General features: G+C 36.7%; 1 protein-coding gene across 2 annotated transcripts in view; it reads right to left on the reverse strand.

Annotated features, from left to right (window-relative positions):
- The window catches only part of LOC132283887 (transportin MOS14), a 46,546-nt gene that overhangs the window by 21,085 nt on the left and 3,282 nt on the right, over window positions 1–22,179 (reverse strand). For both annotated transcript variants that reach the window (XR_009472156.1, XM_059785926.1), the window contains exons 6-13: window positions 21,691–21,822; window positions 17,533–17,573; window positions 13,545–13,636; window positions 10,247–10,374; window positions 5,768–5,843; window positions 5,478–5,598; window positions 5,301–5,400; window positions 4,721–4,802 (exon numbers count right to left, since the gene is read on the reverse strand). Coding sequence is in view for 1 of the 2 variants with exons in the window: in XM_059785926.1 (XP_059641909.1) it covers window positions 4,721–4,802; window positions 5,301–5,400; window positions 5,478–5,598; window positions 5,768–5,843; window positions 10,247–10,374; window positions 13,545–13,636; window positions 17,533–17,573; window positions 21,691–21,822 (772 nt within the window). In the remaining variant the exon portion in view is untranslated. The remainder of the gene's footprint in view (window positions 1–4,720; window positions 4,803–5,300; window positions 5,401–5,477; window positions 5,599–5,767; window positions 5,844–10,246; window positions 10,375–13,544; window positions 13,637–17,532; window positions 17,574–21,690; window positions 21,823–22,179) is intronic.

Below are 22,179 nucleotides of genomic sequence, written 5' to 3' on the forward strand. Positions count from 1 at the left end.
GAATTTAGAACTTTGTAAGCATGAAAATAAATTAAGAGAGAAATAACAACAATAAGACCCAAAAATGTAACCACACTACATCACATAAAATGGGAAATGAGAAGAGTCCACGCATATCAAATCCACTATGAGAATAGGTTAACAGTACCCAATCCCTAGAAGCCAAAGTTGCATAAAAAATTCAATAATGTAAGTAGCCAAACCAAGTTGTATAAAAAGTATAAAACGAACCTCAAGAAGAGGGAGGAGGTCAACAATAAGGAGAATGCAAGAAAAACAATAAATTTTAACTATGAATGCATATCAAATTGAGAAGAGGCCAAATCTCTCAGGCCTGCAAAACTCATCCATAAACTATCATAAGAAAATGCACCATCTCTACTAGAGACCTTGAATCTACTGCCAATGGAAGTACAAAAATGCATGAAGTCAAGCATTTGAATATTTAAGAGAAATAAGCTAGTATGCTTGATTTGTACACAATAAAACCTGCTAAAGTATGCTATGCCTCCATGCTGAGGGTATAAAAAGTATTTTGCCAAGTGAGGCAAAACATGAAGAACAGGAACCACTAAATTTAAGCAATAAGCCTAAAGAAGGCATTGAGGAAAATCAAGTAGGAGGCCAACCTAGAAAAGAACATCCAAGGATCTACCTAACTGCACTAGAAGCCAAAGACATGAATCTTAATACTAAATCTATGAAACTGAGCATAACGAGTCTACTGAAGACGATATAGGGCTGAAATAAGCTAAAAATACGTAGAGCTGAAAGCATCAGCATAATTAGCAGTCTGCATCTGGAAATTTCTTAGGTGAGATAATCACAGAATTCATGTTGGTCTCTTCTTGCCTGGTTATTTGAGTTTCAGATTTTTTTCAAAAATCCTAGTGGTAGAATGGTGAATTTCATCTTTCTTCTTCAGAGTGAGATGGACTTCTTACCCTTTACAACTTTATACTTTTGAATCTTTATCCTTTATCTCAGTGACTCATCTTTTCCGAATTTAATCCCCTTAAGGGCAAATCCAATCGCTCAAAGGAAAGTTGCAAAAAATGATTTGTTTCTGACAAGAAAGGTTAAGGTTTAAGTCCCCCATGTTTTTAGCATGTGTAAGGATAGGGGTGGGTAGGGTAGAATCATCCCCTTAAACTAAAACCTTAACATCAAAAGTTGTTGGCAGGAAGGCCAAATGTTTACTATTTCACCATCAAGATTATCCACAAAAAGCACTATGGTTGATAGACTGATTTTTAACAATGCAAAAGCAGGTAATAGTTTTCGTGTATTGATCAGTTGTGGAAAGCTGGGAGGTGGTCAGACAGGAGATTATGGGCACTTTTCATGAGTTTCATTCCACTGGGAAGTTCGAAAAGTCGCTGAATGCTTCTTTTATTGCTTTGATTCCTAAGAAGGGGGGAGCTTTTGATATTAAGGACTTTCGACCTATCAGTTTGATTGGGTGTTTGTATAAGCTCATCGCCAAAGTCCTGGCCTCAAGATTGAGGGGGTTTTTGGACGGTGTCATTTCAGAGTCTCAAAATGCGTTTATTTAGGGCAAACAGATTCTGGATTCCGCTCTTATTGCCAATGAATGTGTGGATTTTAGGCTTCATAGCGGCATTCCCGGAGTTTTGTGTAAGCTGGACATCGAGAAAGCCTATGATCATGTTTGCTGGAACTTCTTGTTCTATTTGCTTGACAGGATGGATTTCGGTGAGAGATGGGAGGAAATGGATTGTTACTTACGTTTCATCTGTCAGATTCTCGGTGCTGGTTAATGGATCCCCTTCCGGGTTTTCTGGCAGTTCTCGTGGTTCGAGGCAAGGGGACCTCCTCTCCCCTTTCTTGTTCATTATTGTTATGAAGGCTCTTAGCAGGCTGATGAGGAGGGCTGTTACCTTGGGGCTTTTTTGGGGCTTCAAGATTGGTCCTGAGGCAGTTCATCAATTGGAGATTTCTCACTTGCTGTTCGCGGATGATACGTTCGTTTTTTGTGAGGCAAAGGTGTCCGAATTGAGATACCTGAGATGTGTCCTGGTTTATTTTCAGGCTATTTTTGGTTTGAGAATCAATGTGGGCAAGAGTGTGCTTGTCCCTGTGGGGGAGGTTCAGGAGGTGAATTCCCTGGAAGCTGTTCTTGGATGTAGGACGGGTTCTTTCCCTATTTCTTATCTGGGTTTGCCCTTGGGGGTCTCCTGTTGGGACCCAGTTATTGAGTGCTTCGAGAGAAGGTTGAATAGATGAAAAAAACAATATCTTTCGAAGGGAGGAAAAGTTACGCTGGTGAAGAGTGTCCTGTCTAGCCTCCCAACATATTTCCTCTCTCTGTTCTAGATTCCCTCTTCTGTTGTCAGGAGACTTGAGATGATTCGATGTAACTTCCTTTGGGGTGGTAGGGGGGAGGAGTTTAAGCATCATCTTGTTCGGTGGGAGCAGGTTTGCAAGCCTCTTAAGTCAGGAGGCCTTGGGATTCGGAGGTTGGTCCCCTTCAACAGTGCCCTTCTTCGCAAATGGCTTTGGAGGTTTAGCAGTGAAAGATATAGACTTTGGAGGAAGATCGTTGCTTGCCGGTTTGGGGAGGATAAAGGGGGTTGGTCTGCTAGACAGGCTAGATCTGCTATCGGCGTGGGTGTGTGGCAGAAAGGTTGGGATGAGTTTTCTAAGCATATTAGATTCAGAGTCCGGGAAGGTCGGAGTGTCTAGTTTTGGGAGGATCCTTGGCGCGAGGAACGTCCTTTGTGTCGACGGTCTCCAAGGTTGTTCGGGACTGCTGTGAATTGCCACGCTTTAGTTGCTGACTGCTATCGCCTTGATAGCGGTAGGTTATCTTGGGATGTTCGGTTCCAGCGAGCTTTCCAGGATTGGGAGCTGGATGATGTCACTGCCTTTTTGGACCTTTTGTATCGGCAGGAGGTGGATGGCACTGGGGCGGACCTTTTGACTTGGGTGCCTTCTTCGCAAGGGACTTTTCAGGTCTGGTCTTTCTTCTTCTGTCTTTCCAATTTTCAGGCCCCCTCTTATCCATGGATAATGGTTTGGCATTCGAAGACTCCTCTTAGGGTGGCTTTTTTTTGCTTGGACCGCTGCTTGGGGCAAGATCCTAACTCTAGATAATTTGAGGAAGAGGAGACATGTCATTGTTAATCGGTGTTGTCTGTGTATGACCGATGGAGAGTTTGTGGACCACCTTCTCTTGCACTGCCCAATGGCCCATGATTGTTGGGGCCTAATGTTCCGTCTTTTTGGCATTCAGTGGGTTATGCCTCGGACCTCACGGGGTCTTATCGATATTTGGAGGGGACAAAGGGTGGGGGCTCGAGTTCGCGACTTCTGGAGGGCGACTCCCCTCTGCATTTGGTGGTGTCTTTGGAAAGAACGCAATAGAAGATCCTTTGTTGGGGAGGAGTTACCCATTGGAGCTCTTAAGTATTCTATTATTTGTTCTCTTTTTAGTTGGGGTATGGGGAGAGATTGTTCTTCCGTTGAGGAGTTTTTGGACTTTTTGGGGTCTTTGGATCCTTAGGTTTTCTTGGTTTTTGCTCTTGGTTCTTGTATAGCTCTTGGGATGCGTTCCCCTTTTGAACGCTTTCTAATACAATTTTACTTATCAAAAAAAAAAAAAAAAAGGTTGTTGCCTTGTTGGTAAACCCTGGGTATTTAATATTATTGATTGGAGACATTTTTTTAAGGATTCACGAGTCAAGTCGCTCTCAATTACGCGTACTAGAGCTTCATTTTCATTATTCGTAATGGAAACCATGACTTTGTATAGGCTATAACAGAATAATTGCTACATGAAATCCTTAGGCTGATGAAAAGCAATTAAAGCTGAGAAGATTAGTAAAATTGAAGAGGACAAGGAAGTGACTCTTTTGGGTTGCCACAAATGTTAAAGTCTTTTCAGTTTTTTCCATGGACAGTGCAGAGGAGCATGTTACAAAAATTAATAAAATATATATATAATTAAAATAAAATAAAAAAAGCAAAATCCCTATTTTACAGTTGCCAAAGCACGTTAGATGTGAACCACTACCCTAAATGTCAAAGACATATTAGATGCAGAGAAAGTAATATCTGATATATTGTGTCACATACAAAAAATGAAATTGTGAGTTAATGAAGAAAGAAGAACATTTTTCTTTTCTTTCATTCTTTATTTCTGTTTTGTTTTTTTTTTTTTTTGGATCATTTAAACAGCTAATTAGACGACAGTTGCATTATTTTGCCAGCAGAACTACATATGAAGAGGATATTGGTAATACCTGAAAACAGATGCATAATGGCTTGGTACAAAATTAAAAATTGGGAAAGGAAGAGATAGAGAGAGAGAGAGAGAGAGAGAGAGAGAGAGAGAGAATCATTTAACTAGATTCAATATTTTAATGGGTTTATCAGTTAACAGATATATACGTTGTTATAAGCCTTCTAATAACATCAATAAAGAAGAATGACGCCATAAAGTAAAATTGAAGAACTAGAAAGGAACACTACGAAAAACAATTACCCAATGCTCTGGGCGTCCGGAAAGGAAGACTGAAGACAGACCTAACTTTTGGCATTATTTATAAACAAATTAAATACTCTCATACTTGAATCCTTGTCCTCAAGCTTATCAGCCAGAGCTTTTACCATTCCAACAATCAATGATCCCTAACTTGAAAGGTACAGCATAGGCCAATATATATAATACATCCTCTACTGGAAAGATTATCAATACCGTATCTAGACTGCTTGAAATCCTTTATGTCCTCCTTGGAAAGGTCGGCATAATCCTGGGGATATTGCACTCTAAAGCTAACCTGCAAGCAAATAATAATAAAAAAATTACAATTTTAACACAAAAATGTCTAAGTCATTACAATCATCAGAAAATTGTAAATATTAGTTGTCAATACAGCAAGGAAAGACAGTTTTGCAGTTTTTTATCCTTTAGCATGCAATTAATAAATTTTGTAACTAAGAAAATTAAATAAATTAAGTTCCACTTGTTCAAAAGAAAACCATCCTTTAGGAAAGAAAAAATTGTGGGAAATTTATTTAGGCAAAGGAAAAACAAAGGAATACAAGATTGAAGGTGATGCACACTCTTATCTTCTGCTGGATGTCTGCATCTTCCCTCACAAACAATAAAAGTTTGAAATGATTTTGTTCAAAAATTATATAGAAGATTAGCAATAAAATGATATTTTAATTTTACATCAGGAAAACTACAACATTGGATTTTGGAACATGAGAACATTTCCTTTCCCAAAGTCATTGAATAGGACTACGTACAAATTTTAACCAAGAAGACTCACCAAGGAAACGAGTGATTCGTATGATGAACGAAAAACCAGAAGCCTCCGGTGTCTCTCTGCTTCAATTGTTGCTTCATTATCAAATGATACATAAGAATCCCTGGGAGAGTAGAATCGTCATATTCAAAAGTTGTTATTAAGCACGCCTATGCAAGTGAGAACACTAGAAAAATTCACCTTTCAACCAAGTTGATTTGAAGATTGTGCCAGAAGTTAAAGGTCATGGAAGCAATATCATATTCAGGGTGTGAAGCAACTTCCAATAATGCATGCACAATTAACATCGATTCATCAGAACCTGCTTAAAAATGATGTTTTGACCAAGAGGACATCATATTAGAATGAATACAAAATAAATGTTACCCGCAAAACCAGGGCCAAACTGCGAACACTATAGAGTAATCTGCAGCAGAATGGTAATGCAATAAATTTTGGGAAAGGGCCTTCTTAGAAGGAGAAATATATACCATTTGCAATCAGTTCAACATACGAATCGCCCATGTCAGCAAATAAACGAGCAATGGCCTTTACATCTTCCTCATCCTGAAAGTAAAATAACAAAAAGAATATCAACATTGCAAGTACTGTTATTACATTTTGCGCAAAAAGCTCTTTATTTGTAATGGTTCGAAAAAGCATTGACAAACAAAAAATAAATACTAATGAACAATAAAAACTGTAAAATGAGGTTCCTTTCAACACAAAGTAAAAAAAAATGATAATAATAATAATAAAAAGTGCAGTCCCTTTACCATAGATTTAGGCAGAATTAGCTTCATTCAAGTTTACAATTGGCATATAAACAATTTTACTTTTGATAAAGACTTATACTATTAAGGCAAGGATGAGAGAGAAAGAAGCACAGCAATATTTTTCTCCACAAAAATCATGCTAAACTTGCTTACTACTCAGCTAGATAAATGAAGTTCAGTTGGCAATATGTTCAGAATAAAAAGTTCCTGGTGGAAAGAGGAAATTGTTATTTTTTTAATATAATAAAAACATATAGCATTTTTTAACAAGAAAAAAACTGATATATGGATTACCAGAAAAAAGAAAGTCAAAGATGTACAAAAAGAAAACCAAAAAGGTATAGATCTGCTATGAAAGCAGTCAGAGATCAATGAGGTATTGTCAGGACTTTTCATCTCAGAAGAAATAACAGAGAAGATTAATTTATGAACGATACAAACATTCCACACTTAGATTACTTGGTGAATGGTGATTCCTTCCGAATAGAGCAAGGGATGACCTCAAACAAATCTTTGAATTTTCTTCCTTGCGTTCACATATTCGGGTTGATGTATGTGCATCTCTATTTTTTGTATCACGTTCATACGTGAAGCAAACCGATTCCAGGGAACTCATTTTATCTTGTCCCACATAAATTGGTCAAGTACACTTATCACCTCCAATATACCAAAAACAAAAAACTGCTGTGTTAAACACTATTGACTCAATATGATAAAACTCGTGTTAAATTTCAATCATAACTTGTGCACAAAAGGACTCAAAATATCTTTAATCAAAGGAAGTGAAGGGAGCTACAAGGTGTTCCAGGATTGGGGAGGATGTTGCCAGTTTAGCTCAACCATTTAAGTGATAGGGGGTGAGAAGAACTACTCATAAATGTTTTCCAATAATTTTAAGAAAAACTTATGGATCCAATGGTTGGCAGCTTATAAAATAAAGGGTAAATTACACTGACCTCTCCTCTAGATTGCGATACACATGGTAGTATGGTACCACTCAGTTTTGAAAATTAACTCGGACCTCCCTGGAGTTTTATGTTCTCACCCACTTCCCCACCTCCATTACAGTTGACCGTTAGTCAACAGCTCTGAAAGATGATGTCATCCAAAAAAAATATAGTAATTCCATTTCTGCCCTTCAAACATGTATAAAGTCTATAGTAACCTTTACTTTTCATATGATATGGCATTTTGACCATATTTTAGTAAAATGGAAGAACAAAATTGCCTTTTGTCCATTTTCTTAAATCAGTTGCTGTTTGTGCTCAAAAAGCACTGTGTCTTCTGCTAGAGTTTTATTGTAGCAGGTTAGTACACATGTACACACACACACACATATATATAATATATCTATATATATATATATATAATATCAAGTTCCGTAACCGTATTAACCAAGATATGGACTACATGTTCACAGAACATATTTCTAAATTAATCTAATTAATAATATAATTCTATTTAAACATAATTAATTAAGAAAAATAAGCATTAATTTGAATTTTGTATTACAAATCCTAAATTTTACAAATTATATTAAAGATAAATGTATATATTAAAAAATGTATTCTTCTACCTAGTTAATAAGCAAATTAGACATTTAATACACCATTATTTGTCCTACTGGGGCATTGAAATTCTCCATTATTAGCTCTCTTTTTTGTTGGGTTCTAGGGAGAAATTGTAATTCCATGGAGAAAATAGTTGATTTTTGGACTCCCTGAGAGTTTAGAGGCCCTATTACGCCTCGTGTATCTTCTGAGGGATGCGTTCCCCTTTTGAATGCCTCTTTAAAACAATTTTACATATCACCAAAAAAAAAAAAAAAAAATACACCGTTATTTGCAAATTTGATAAATATTAATTAAATATGTATACACACACACACACACACATATACATATACGTCTCTCGCCAATTATGTGTAGTTCAGAATTTCAGCAAATCACTTGTATACTCAAGATTCCATCATTGTCTTCTTCGTTATGACCACCACCACAATTCAATTGCTCCAGACTTGTAGGATAAAGAAACAAGAAGCAGCAGACTTTGGCCCTAAACTTAACCCTCCACTTCAACAACGAGTCATCACCACCATGGCAAGAAGATGGAAGCTCAATTTGCAAAGAGCGAGTTTCTCAAAATTCACCAAGGAAACAACAGTGTTTCTTGGAGAGATTATCATTGTGGTCGAAGGGGTTGTGAGAGTCGTCGGAGGAATTGGGTTTCCAGCAAGGGATGGCGAAGGAAAAGGTGAGGATGTGAGGGATTAAGGAGGCAAATCGGGTGGAGAGGAGAGAAATTTGCTGATCAAATTTTATTGCTTTTGATTTGGATTTTTTAGAGTCATACATACATATATATAACTATATATATATAATGCACTAAAACGAAGAAGGAGAGGGGGTGGCGGAGAGAAGACAGAATGAAGAGCAGTGGGCAATTTAGTCTTTTCATATTTTCTCTAAATTAACATAAAATTTGCATTTTTATTAGCATGGGCAGATAAGTAAATTTACAATTTCCATCAACGTCGTCACTAGACAACATCTGACAAGGGAGGTCGGTGTAATTTTGAAAAACTGAGGGGTACTGTGTGTAGGTTTCACAATCTAGAGGGGAGGTCAATCAGTAATATAAAGACATTCGAAGATCAGATTATAACAACCAAATACCTAACAGCAATTTTTTCGGAAGTTAAATACCTAACAGCAATTTTTTCGGAAGTTAAATACCTAACAGCATTGTTTATAAAAATTTACCAACAGATTTTCAGTTTAACTTATTCCCAGTGAGGTTTCATCTCATAAATTCTTAAATGCTCTTCGATATACCTCCGAAAGCCTTGGGGCTATTCTGTTATATATAACTAAAGAAAGAAGCATTGTTCCAAAACTTTAAGAAGAGATCGGCCGACTGTAACACTGTTGTTAAAAATCAACTGGTCTAGAAGCTTAAATTCTTAAAGTGGATGTATGCTTCAACACTCTTCCGCACGTAGGGCCCTTAGTGAATAGAACATCCACCAGAACTAATTTTTTTTTTTTTTTATAAGTAAGAAATGTATAGAAAGCGCTCAAAAGGGCAGTGCGTCCCAAGGGAACAACAAACCAAAAACAAACACTAAGCCTTCAAAGAGGCCAAAAAATCGACAATCTCCTCCCCAGATCTAAGAACCTGAACTAATTATGTGGAGTCAACAGGTTTCAATTACAGGACCTTCCTTGCTACTCTGCAACCATGGTAACAACCAATTCCTTTAAAGTTTGCTCTTGAGAATGAGTACAACAGCAAATTTCAATAAAGGTACAATGTTCCCTTTTTATGGAAAACCTTAAGGTATTAGATTACAGTGATAAAAAACGCATTAAGACAGTAATTAAAGCTCATTCCATCTTTGCTCTTCAAGGCAAGATGAAGAATAAACAGACCGGAAGACTCCACTTGGAACTTCAAAAGAACAAAGGAAGGTTTGGAAAATGCTCAAAAGTGCTATAAAAGAGAAAAAAACATGCCAACACCTTCCTTCCATTTCCCTTGTTCATACAGATGAAATTGAAAAACAAAACCCATTTTCATCATGAAATACAATGGTTATGGCAACCAAATATGAAACACTCCGAAAAGCAACGACAACAGTGTGCAATATGCTCTGTTAAAATACCAACTAGAGAGCAAATACAGTGGCTGAGAAAATGTTTGAGGATGCTTTGTGCATAAGAACTTGAAATCCCTAGGGTTAATGGAAGTTTCTGTCTCAGAAATCAAAATGTCACTGTCATCAGCTATTGCCTACACCATAAATAAATAAAAGAAAGTTTTTTAAGAGTAAGAGTTCTTCATATGCTAGTCAAGCCAGAGTTTTGATCCAAATGGCACATAAAAGACACTAATGCATGAAATTCACCACTGTATATATTTCTTGGGTGCCAGATGAGTTTGTTACGATAGTACCATCTTTTGCAGATCATGCCAATCAACCTCACACTAATAAAATAAGAACAACAACATAACAACAATAACAGTCAAACAGTAGTAATGATTTCATAAAAGTTAACCAATTCTTCCTTTTACAGTTCGGACGACGAGGAGAAGGGGGTTTGCTAAATCATTTCAATAGGAAGGATTACCCATTCCAAAGGTAAACCACTTGGCACCCAAGATAAAATATATGAAGTTCTGTTGAAGAGATACCTTCGAAGAATCTCTAAGCTGTGCTTTAAGACTCATAACTTGAGGCACAATAACTTGAATTAAAGGCATCTGGGCAGAAACGCCACCTGAGTTTCGTGCTGTTGAGTAGTGTATCAATTCAGAAACGACTGCAACAAAAGTTTTCATCAAGAATGTCTTAGAAATAATTCAAGAATTTCATAGACTAAAACAGAAGTTCTCATCAAGTATAAAAGAGATTACAGACCAAGGGCTGTAGCCTAGTGGTACTTCCCCACCTTAGTAGAAAGTCGAGGGTTCAAGTCTCCATTGGGGCAAAGTGGGTGTGTGAGTGTGTTTCTTGCCAATGAAAAAAAATAAAAATAGAAGAGATTACAGCCACTCCCATCAAAAACCTGGGTACAGCTCTGGGCTTTCCAAATCATCATCATCATCACCGCCTTAATCTCATATGAATAGGGTCGGCCACATGAATCATCTCTCTCCAATCTTTTCTACTACATGCCATTTCACCAACTATATTTAACTCTCTTTTTTTTTTGATAAATAAATAATTCATTAAACAAAAGCGTTCAAAAGGGGAACACATCCCTAACAAATCACAAAAACCTGGGTACCCTAAGGCCCCAAGAAAGCCAAAACCTCAATAGTCTCCTCAGCAGAAGAACAGAGTCTAACTCAATACTATATTTAACTTTTTAAAGTCATTTTTAATAACCTCATCCCATGTTATACTTGGTTGCCCTTTTCTTCTCTTACCTTCTATCACAACTCGTCTCCCTCATTTGACCAACGCGGCTCTAGGTCTCCGATGTATGTGTCCAAACCATCTCTAAGCCTACTCTCCCTAATTTTCTCACCAATGGATTCTACACCTAATTTCACACTCACACTTTCATTAGTGATCATATCCCTTCTAGTCAGTTCACTTATCCATCTCAACATTCTAATCTCCGCTACATGAAGGCGCTGTTCTTGTTTGTTTTTCAGGGCCCAACCCTCTGCTCCTTACAGCATAGTTGGTCTATAAACGATTCTATAAAATTTTCCTTTAAGCCTATATGTTATTCTTTTATCACATAATACCCACTAGCTTGTCTCCATTTTGTCCAAATCACCCCAATTCTACTAGTTATATATCTCCATCATTTTGGATTATCGATCTTAGGTAGCAAAAATGATTGTTTTGAGTAATCTTTTGATTTTGGAGTGTTATCATTAGATTATCAACGTCCGAATATTTATTAAATTTACAATCCATATACTAAGTTTTAGTTCAAGTAATTCTCAATCCTTTCAATGCTACAGCATTTCTCCACATTTTTAGTTTCATTGCTAATTTCACTTCAGAGATTTCCAAGAGCACAATATCATCAGCAAACATATGCACCATGGAAACCATGTGATGATTTCTGTCACATATTACTGCCCTTTTAGTTATAACTTGATCCTAACACCTTTTTTCTTTTAGGGGGTGGTGGAAACCATATGATGATATAGTTATTTAAGGCTCGGTGCACATTGCTTTTTTTATTCTCATAATTAGATTTATGGGATTGTTGTTAGTAAAAATAAAACAGAAACCACTTTCTCAGATTTTTTTCCCTCTGCCGTAATTGGGTCCTTTGGTCCCAACATTGAGTCCAAACTAGCATGACCCCAAGGACCCATTTATTGAAAGGATTGTGTGCCATGTCAGATTCCTCTTTAATCAATGGGTCATGTCCATGTTTAGAGTATTCACCTTCTATCAAACAGGCCATATTCAGTAAGCACTTAACCCTTTAAACGCATCTTGATTTGAAATAACACGACCAAAGCATGACCTGACAAGATTATCTCCCCTACCTTCCACCGAAAAGGAAAAATATCAGCAGTACCCTGGAAAATCCACAAGCACTCCGCATTTGCAATGAATATCACTATATGCCATGCAATTACAGATCCAATAAAACTTCCAAAACGAAATCACAGATCCAATAAGCATTAACTTTGCTCAATTATCGCATTCCATACTTTTCCATTTAATACCAATGTTGTAGTGTCATTGCATACACATACAAACATCTAAAACTATAGAAATCATCCAGGATCAGACCAGACTGACACCCAGTACATAGTAACACAGCCCCACACATAGCCACATTCATGTGGCACAGCACACCACCCTCTTATCACTACTTTCAGCCCAAAAAAAATTAAAACGGATGCTGAAACCGAAAACAGGCTGGTTGACCCTTCCCCTTGCGAGGTCCAATAATCTTCAATCTTCTCCTAACACTGTCTTGAAATCCACTGACTATCTTCCCTTAGGCTACATTTGGGTTTGTAGATTTGGGCCCACTGAATTTGAAATACTTATCCGAAATCCACGTGACATGTTTGGATGACCAACCGACCCAAGGATTTTAAATCCGGTTAAATCAGAATTTAATGACCCAAAGTTCATGGATTTCAAATAAAGCCTGATAGGGCGTTATTTCCCAATTCCAGATCGTCCAGGCATTCCAGTCTTCTACTCTCACCCCGCAACCATGACTTGGTGATTCTCTCCTCCATCTCTTCACCGCTATCGGATCTGAATCTCCTCACTTCCAATGATGGCCATATGAATAGCAGATGATGACCGAAACATTAAATGTGTAATCAAAACGTAACATGATATACATATTAGTTTATATACAAAAGATGTTCAATGCATAACCTATTAAAGCATGCAATGGAAGATGATAAATGAAACATTAAATGTGTAGTCATAACTAGATGAATAACCTACACAAAGAACACTTGAGGACAAAAGACAGTCTCAACCTCAATGATAAACAATAATACTTTCCTGACAGCTTTGTTTTTGCTCACTCTTCCGTTACATACTCATGTTTCACCTTCCTCACATAATTGTTTCCTACTTCAACTACAAGCTGTATTATTGTAAAGTTAATAGTTTAAATTCTATAGTTATGTTGCCTTGAAATAGACATGTTAGTTCAATGAAACGCACTGAAACCCAGCATCCACTGCATATTTTGATAAACCGTCTCATAGTATAAATGATCATAATATTTGCCTAGAATCAGATAAATACCAGAATGATTTTTAATGGCCAGAATGATTTTTAATGGTGCAAGCAAACAATAGTTAAGATGTAATGTGTATGTCCGTAGAGCAATTTTACAACCCGATGGCACTGCAGAAGTTCTTACATCCCATCAAAGACAATGTAACATTATAATCATAATAAAAGCTTCACAGCAACAAATACTGAGATATCATAATTGTAGCCAAAAAGAAAAAATTTAGGTAGTCAAATTTATTGTACCATTTACTGACGCCTCTAAAAGCAAATCAGAATTCAAGCTAGAGAGAGCTGCAAGGACTAATGGGTGAGAAGCAAGTGTAGACGCAGGGATCCTGAAACCAACATAAATTCAAATAATAGGATCATCATATGCATCAGAAAAAAGAAATTTACACAAACAAATAAATAAATAAATTACAATGACCGAGTATACCATCATATTAAAGCCCCACATACCAAATCAACAAGCAGTAAATTTCAAGAGAGAGAGATAACTATCTCAATACTGAGCTGACACTGAAATATCTGTAACTCTGTATACACATCCTCACATGTAGAGTTGTGCGATTTTCTAATTCATTATCACCAAGTTTCAGAAAAGAAATGGAAAAATTCAAAAGATTTCTGTATGCAAGTAATTTTTTTCCTAGGAAGCACAGCTACATTTAAAAAAATATTTAAATAAATAATCAAAGTGTTCTCAAGTAAGAACAATAAAATGCAACTCTGTATACATATCCTCACATGTAGAATTGTGCGATTTTTCTAATCCATTATCACCAGGTTTTAGAAAAGAAATGACAAAATTCAAAAGATTTCTGTATGCAAGTAAATTTGGTCAAAGGAAGCACATCTACATCTTAAAAAATATTAAAGTGAACACAAGTAAATACAATAAAATACACACACATCCATATATATACACACACATATATATATATGAAGAATATAGAATCAACCCCAAGGGGTTGGCCTAGTTGGAAAAGACTTGGGCCCTAGTGCCTCATTAAGCATCAGGTCTCAGGATCGAATCTTGCTAGGTGCAAACAATTCCTTGGAGGGGTGTGAGTGCCAACTAGGATAAAAAAAGAATATAGAATCATTGCCCAAGGCTCTGATAACGTTTCAAATTTTAGTTAAACTTTGTCCAGTTTTCAGTTAATTGGTTATCCATGTATCCCAATTACATTCACAAACACATAAAATAGTAAAAATAAAGCAAAGACACAATTATTTACATGGAAATCTCTCAGAAGGGAAGAAGCACAGGACCCTTGGTCCATGCATGAACAATCCACCATGAGAAAGGTTTACAAAACTTGGTTACCAGACTCTTAACCCGAATAATTCCCTAGTTAACCCTGACCAAGACTCACGCTACAAACTTGACCACCCACAAGCATGCTCTCCATAGTTTTTCAGATTCTCGTTTTCTGCTAATCACCCAGTTGATACTTTTTATGGTCTTTGTTGTGCTCCTTGCCTTGATTCTCACAATCACGTAGAACTTGGTTGTCTATGATACCTTTCAAAAAAAACTTGCTCGTCTATGAAACCATAGATTTAATTTTAAAGCCTTCTCTCTCTAAAGTATGCACAGAACTGTAAAAAACATACCCTAAACTGACTATAAGCCCATAGTTATAGTCGATATAGGAGTCCTATCTGAAACAAAAAGATAAATCCTTTTAAAAAACTGTTTTAAGAAAAGCCCCACTGAAGATTGTTAAGGAGATTGTTGAGTTTTTGGGTTCCTTGGGTCTGCATGACTTTTTTTTGACTTCGGCCTTGTACAGTGCCTGGGATGTGGTCCCCTATTGAACGCTTTCTAACAAACTCTTATTTATCCAAAAAAAAAAAAAAAAAAGCCCTGCTGAAGGTGGCTTTTTTTGGATGGACAGCAGCCTTGGGGAGGATTATCAATTTATCACTACTAACAACCCGAGGAGGCGGCGGCAGATGTTGCACAATGCTGCATGTGCAGGAGTCAGTAAATCATCTTCTCATGCATTGGTATAGTAAATCAGTGGAGAAGGTGTATAGTGGGGAAGCAAGCCTGAGATGCATGGCATGCGGCCCTCCTTTGCCTATGGTGACTGGTGAGGTGTATGGCGGGAGAGAAATAGGACATTATTTGGAGGGGAAGAGTCCTATTTGGGCACTCAAATTCCATATTCTTAGTTCTTTATTTTTTTGGATACATGGTCGGTATAGTAAATCAGTGGAGGATCTCAAGTATTTTTGGATAGTTTGAGCATAAAAAAATTTTGGCCTTTTCTCAGTTGTATATGGGATGCGTTCCCATTTGAGCACTTTTCTATGAAATCTTTACTTATCAAAAAATGCTTTTCAAGAAACACACTTAAAAGATAATTTCAAGCCTCGAAAGATCAAACCTAGGTCATGGATGGAACCTAAGATCTCATATTATCTTAATCTAGATATGTAAATGAGTTTTGGGGGTTTTTTGAGATATTCTTCACTGTTCTTCAACTTCACCGTCTTCTTTCAGTCAAACGGCACAAAACACAAATTACAATCCCAGCACCACCCTACTCAATACTCCCTTTGTTCCAAAATAAGCATCGCCCTCTGAAAATCTAAATTTTTTAAGGAGACATACATTTAATGCATTGTCCCCCTTGAAAACTACCTAACTAATCCAACCCAATATAAAATTTAAGTTTTCAAAACCCAAGGAATATTTAGGAAAGTTAAACCTTAAAATATCCTAAAAATGTAGGTAAACATTTATTTTGGTACATCCCTGAAAGGAAAGCATGACATTTATGTTGAGGCAGAGGGAGTTTTCTAACATAAGATACTCTTAATTGTTAAAAAAGTCAGCAAAATTACTAATGGTTTTCCATGGTTAAGGAAAAAAAAAAAAAATCAGTTTCATACAAAATATAACACGTACGCTTCCCACTAAACACACATTAATTACCAACAGGCCAGTGGCCTAGCGGTATTGGCTTCTTACTTCCCCAAGGGAGGTCAGAGGTTCAAGTTTCAGAAGAGACATGTGTATGTGAGTACCAACTAGGAAAAAAAAAACACACATTAATTAAGATGAAATAACAAAACAAGAAAAGGACAAGAAGTTCGGCCACATATTAAGAAATCAACAAGAACTAAAGTGAAACTACTACTATAGGAAAGCAACAATTCTAGACCATCTTCAATAGAATGAACTTCTGCACAAACGTTGTACGTGACCCAAATTTACTAGGTGATTTCTAATGAGACCTTCACCTGCACTCAGACCCAGACTCCAATTTCTCTTCCCTTATATGAAAATTTTATTTATGAAAATTTTATATCTTCTACCTTATTTAAAAAACAAAAAAAGGAGGAAAAGGTGGAAACATAACGTCGTGAGTAATGTAAAAAAAGTAACAACATTTTGAACAATACTGCTTTTTTCCCCCTTTTGGTAGGTGAATCACACAAGCACCTTGTTCATATTTTTGTTAAAATAATGAAGAAATTTAAAATAAATGTTCCATAAAAATTATCAGCTCCCCATCTTTGAGACTATTTCTGGTCATTCTGGGAATAGTAACTGCTCATTTGATCATATTATTGAAGTATTCAAAATATAACCATGTACTTCTAAAATCCTATCTTCCATTCAGCTCTTTACCATGCAAAGAATGAGACTTCATCATCTCTCACTAGAAAGGGTCTAGACTATTTTTTTGTTTTTTTTTTTTTTGGTAAGTAGAAAGGGTCTAGACTATATATAAGAGAAAATATTTAATAACAGTCGAGCAATTACCAAAGGTCCTGCAAGGAAGGATTCTTTTATGAAGCTTGAGATATTATTCTTTAAGCATTAGAGATCTAAAAATGATCTAGCTATTATAACATTAATTCCTGACAGAGTCATTAAATGTACCAAAATTAAATAAGATGAGGGATATCAAAACATCCCTGGTCAAGTAACAAGTAATCCCAAGGGCATAAATTCTCCTTGGAAAAGCATAGAATGTATGTTTCTACCCCAGTACCTAGAACGATTAACACTTTGTATACCAACTAAATTGTCCAAAAGGTCCTCAATATGTGACCAAGACAATCACAACCACCATAAGACAAACCACCAATCAAAATTTAGGCTACATATATCACAAAATACTTCCAATTCTAAGGCAACCAATCTTGTGACACAACCAAATTTCTGTAAATCTGGACATCCAAAGATACAAAGAAGAGAAGCAAATACCTATGCCTTAGCCGAAGCCAAGAAGCAAATGCCTCAAGAACCTGCAAGGTAATTAGATAATCAGAAATCCAAATGAGAAAATAATTCAAAAGCTAGTGTTAGACGTCCTCAAGGTAAACTTTTCTAGTGGCAAGATTCTTCTGTTTTCAGAATAGACCATAAGAAACCATAACACCAACGTACATCATTGCTAATAAACAAGCGCAACCATAAACACCAGGAGAAGAAGTTGAATACAGCCCCTCAAATGCACAACAAAAGGTTTGAAGCAATTGGAGGTTCTTTAAAGCCCAGGCCACCAAATGTGACTTGATATGGAGACAACAGTAAAATCAATTCAAGCAGTGTGACATTTTATATGAGTCTATGAAGACTCGAGATGAAGGTAAAGATTCCAAGAAAAATTAGAAAAACATTTTTTAATTCTTAATTGCTTCAGGACCATGTCTCAGAAAGAATACACCATTTTGCCGTTTGGAAGTGGCTTCCTCTGAACACCTTAGGAGAAGTGATATCATCAAGAAAAGGTGGATATATCATATACCACTATATTAGCTTATTCCTTTCGAATCTAATGTCATTCAAATATTCCAATAACATTGATTTAAAATATTACAAATGAAAAAATCAAACAGCATGGAATCATTACAGATTTAGAATTTCAAGTTAATCAAAGATTCTATTATGCTTGATGGACAACGTAAGAACAAATCAAAAAACCTCAAAGCTGAAACCAACTGGAAAAAGGGGTAAATTACTCTCTCCTACCCTGAGGTTTTATCAAATAACCACAGATGAAAGTTCTATAAAAATAACTGACACCCCTTGTCAGAATTTGTCATACAAGGGACGCTAAATTATTAATCTAAATGGCACTTTAAACCTCAAATAATATTAATATATTTTCAATTAACAAGACAAATTTGAGTGGCAATGAAAAGACTATTATGCCCTTCCTAAACTGCCTAATTTCATTTTTAAAACCCATCTCATACTCTCTCTACAGTTCTCTTCCTTCTCCTGATCACAACTCAAACAATCCAATCCAATCCAATCCCATCCATTCACATCCCACTGCCATTCTTGTACTCCACATCTATCACTCAGCCATCGTAGCCACCGCCATCAATCCATCCACCGCAGTTGAACCAACATGATTGACATGTGCACTTGCAGCTTAGATATGAACATTTTTTCTGTAAAAAATTATTGTTAGAAATTGTATTGTGTGTTGCCATATTGTGTCTAAAACAATGATTGAGTTGTAGTTTTGTTTCTGAGTCTTTCTGTTGAAAGCGTCAACATACATATGACTCAAAGGTTCAAGCTCATCAAATTAAAGTTTCATCAATTGGGAACAGACACTCTAGGTACAGGTAAGTAGAGTGGTGTTACGACATTATTTTAAAGTCCTTTTCTTTTTAAAGTGTCAAAACAAGTACGAGTTGGAAATTTGACCAAGTAGTTTAAGTCTGGACAGTGCATTGGTCCAACTTCAATTTGCACTGGTTCATGAGGCTGCTGGTTTAAATTAAGCTCAAACCAAAATGCACTTGCACCGGTGGAACTTATGAATGAATTGGTCCAACTTGTTTCTGTTCAAATTTAATTTGGGAAAGAATGCACTTGTATCAGTCAAAATTGAGCATGCAATGGTGGAACTTTAGTTCAGAGAGCAGTTGCAGTAGTTCAACTTTGACTTGCACCGGTCCAACCTCACCAGTATCAACTAAGACTTAAAAATTTATCCTATTACTTTGATCTCTAAGAAACTTCTCCCAATGTTTTTAGAAGACAATCAATTGGAAAACAGAATTCTATGGATATAAAAGCTCAGATATGATTTCTTTTACAGAGAGAACTCTAATTGCAAAATTTAAGAGCTTTTTGAGAGAAAAAAACAAGGAGAAATTTATGTCCATTCTTTTAATATATTCACGCTTTTATGCAAGAATGTTAGCCCGTGTGGTCCTCCTGATCGTTGAAATCCATGCTATAATATTGTCATCATCCTAGATGATGATAGCAGCAGATCAAATAAATTTCTTCGCAGGCGCTAGTGGAAGGAGAAATTCGTGTTGATCACTCTTAGGAGCGGCTATCATGATTGTGTTGACGTGGATCAGTAGCGTTGGTGATTTCAAAGGCACTGAAATCCGAGGACACTGAGCATTGGAGATAAATCAACTGCAACTCCTTCCAAACACACTGGAATCAGCAACTTATAGGGAACAGTTCTGAAGACACTGGAACTCATACTCCTTCTCTACTATAGTGTATCAGATCGCCTGAGGCGACCTTGTCTCTGTTTTTTTTTCCCTTACTGAGGTTGTCCACAAAAAAAATCCTGGTGTCATCTCTCTCTCTCTCCTTGCTCCTTATTTTATTAGTTATTGTATGTTGGCTTACTTGGTTTGCATTTTAACTCACTGAAAATCGAATTAAGTTCAAAAACAAGCAAAAGAACAAACCAGACCTATTCACCCCCTCAAGGTCTATCTAACTGAAACGTTTTCACAACCACGTCCGCATTGTGCAACACTCAATGGACACATATTCAAATTATGTGCTTAACAGACATAACGAATCACACAAAAAAAAGACAGTCATGAACCTTTTTCTAACAGAAATGAGTCCCAGTAAGGCAACAGTAACTTCGAAATTCCTTTTTTCTCTCCAATGCTGCCACTCAGTGTTATCAAAAGGCACTAGAGGTCTTGGGAGGCAAGGCACTCGCCTGAGTGAAGCGAGGAGCACAATTGAAAAATTAAATATCTATTAAAGCATATTCATATTCTATATTAAAGGCGCAAATGTTGTCAAAGGCACACCTAAGCACACAACAAGCGCAAGTGTGGCACCTGTATGAGCCTGGAGCCTAGGCGCGCCTTTAACAACACTGCTGCCACTATCTCTCTCTCTCTCTCTCTAAGCCACTTCAATTTCCACCATAACCCAATCCATTGGGACCTCTACCATCTTACGGGTAACACTGCCATCACACATCCACACGCAATAAACCCACGGTAAGTAAGAACTAGAAGAGTTCATAATTGAAGAAAAACCCAAGAGCAATAGGGAATAAGACGATCATCTTATACAAAATAAGGAGAGAAGATAAGAAAGTGAGATAGGAAAGACGTCTACCACTTAAATTATAGGATGGGTTAGAATAGAAGTAAAGAGATCAGATACAAGAAGAATGGACAGAAAGCAAGAAAGAAAGAAACAAAGAGGGGGAGGAAGAAGAAAAACGAGGAGAAGCGGAAGTAGGGGTTTCGATATAAAAGCAATCCTGGGCAAAGAAAACTATACCAAATTCTTAAAACATCAATAGCAAGATCATAGCACATGTTCTTTGTTGGTCTTTGGGCTCAGTATGTAGCAGCCCGAGTATGAGAACTAAAAAGGAAAGTAACAACATAGTGTGTATACATTTAGCTCCTAAATAAAATTTTAAGCCTAGAACCTTCAATTGTGTGTCTACCAGTTAGGCACAATCTTGAAATGGATCTTAATTCATAGAGGGACAAAATATTTCAAATAACTAAAAGGAAACACATAGTATTAAGCATGATTCAGCTGGTAGGCTCCGGCTTATATTACACATTGGGGCTTAAATCTCAATCCATTTTCATTATGAGACCAATTTATATGCCTCTAAGAAGCCTAAAATCAACTAAAACTTCAAAAACAGCTCTAGCCCACTTCAAAAACTTCACTGTCAAACACAAAAAGTTGATCAAAGACTAAAGAGATAAAAGACAACAAGCTACATATAGGACTCAATAGCAGTACAACTGAAGCTATTATCCATTTAAAGGGGAAAAATAAACCAGTTATGCTATCAACGAGACAAAAAGTTGAAGATTTGGCAACTTGCTTTCACATTTGTCCAGTTCCACCACACCAAAATTCAGAAGTACGACCAACAGGCCAGTGGCCTAGCAGTACCAGGCTCCTACTTCCCAAAGGGAGGCCAAGGGTTCAAGCATCAGTGGAGGCATGTGTGTGTGAGTACCAATTAAGAAAGAAAAAAAAAAAATCAGAAGTACGCTTATCAAATGGCCAATACAATCAAAAGATCAAATCAAGTGGAAAAAATAATATTCCTATGTAAAATAGAACACAGGCAACCAAAAGAAGATGAGCTCTCACCTGCTCCTTAAGTTCATTAATATTCAAACAAGCAGTCAAGATGTTAAGAGCAACCTCCATTGCAGAAGCCAATTCTTTTTCAAATTGGCGGCGTCTATCAGGACGAGCTGCAATCTTGTAGTTGAATACTTCCTGGTGTGAAGACAAAATAGTTACAAGTAACTTCCAGCACACAATGCGATAAAAAAATATATGGTAACCGCATTCTATGGCAAACAATATGTACGGTAGATAAGCATCTCATCTTGCTCTGAAAACGATTCCAAAATGCATCAAAGTATCAACAAGGTTAGTAACAGTGTAGTCTTACCTGGCCAGATCCCTTACCAACTGTATTAGACCTCAGGCAAGCAGCAATAAGGGATAACTGACCGGACACATCTAGGAAACCCATGCAGCATACCTATTGACACCCTTGATATATGTATATTGGACACAATACAAAATAGATGCTTATTACTGCTGAAGGATATAAATATTAAAGTTACA

This window comes from Cornus florida, unplaced genomic scaffold (genome assembly GCF_030987335.1).
Source record: "Cornus florida cultivar Cherokee Brave unplaced genomic scaffold, ASM3098733v1 CherokeeBrave_3.0.0_Hap2_Chr11, whole genome shotgun sequence".
In the NCBI taxonomy this organism is placed as follows: domain Eukaryota; kingdom Viridiplantae; phylum Streptophyta; class Magnoliopsida; order Cornales; family Cornaceae; genus Cornus; species Cornus florida.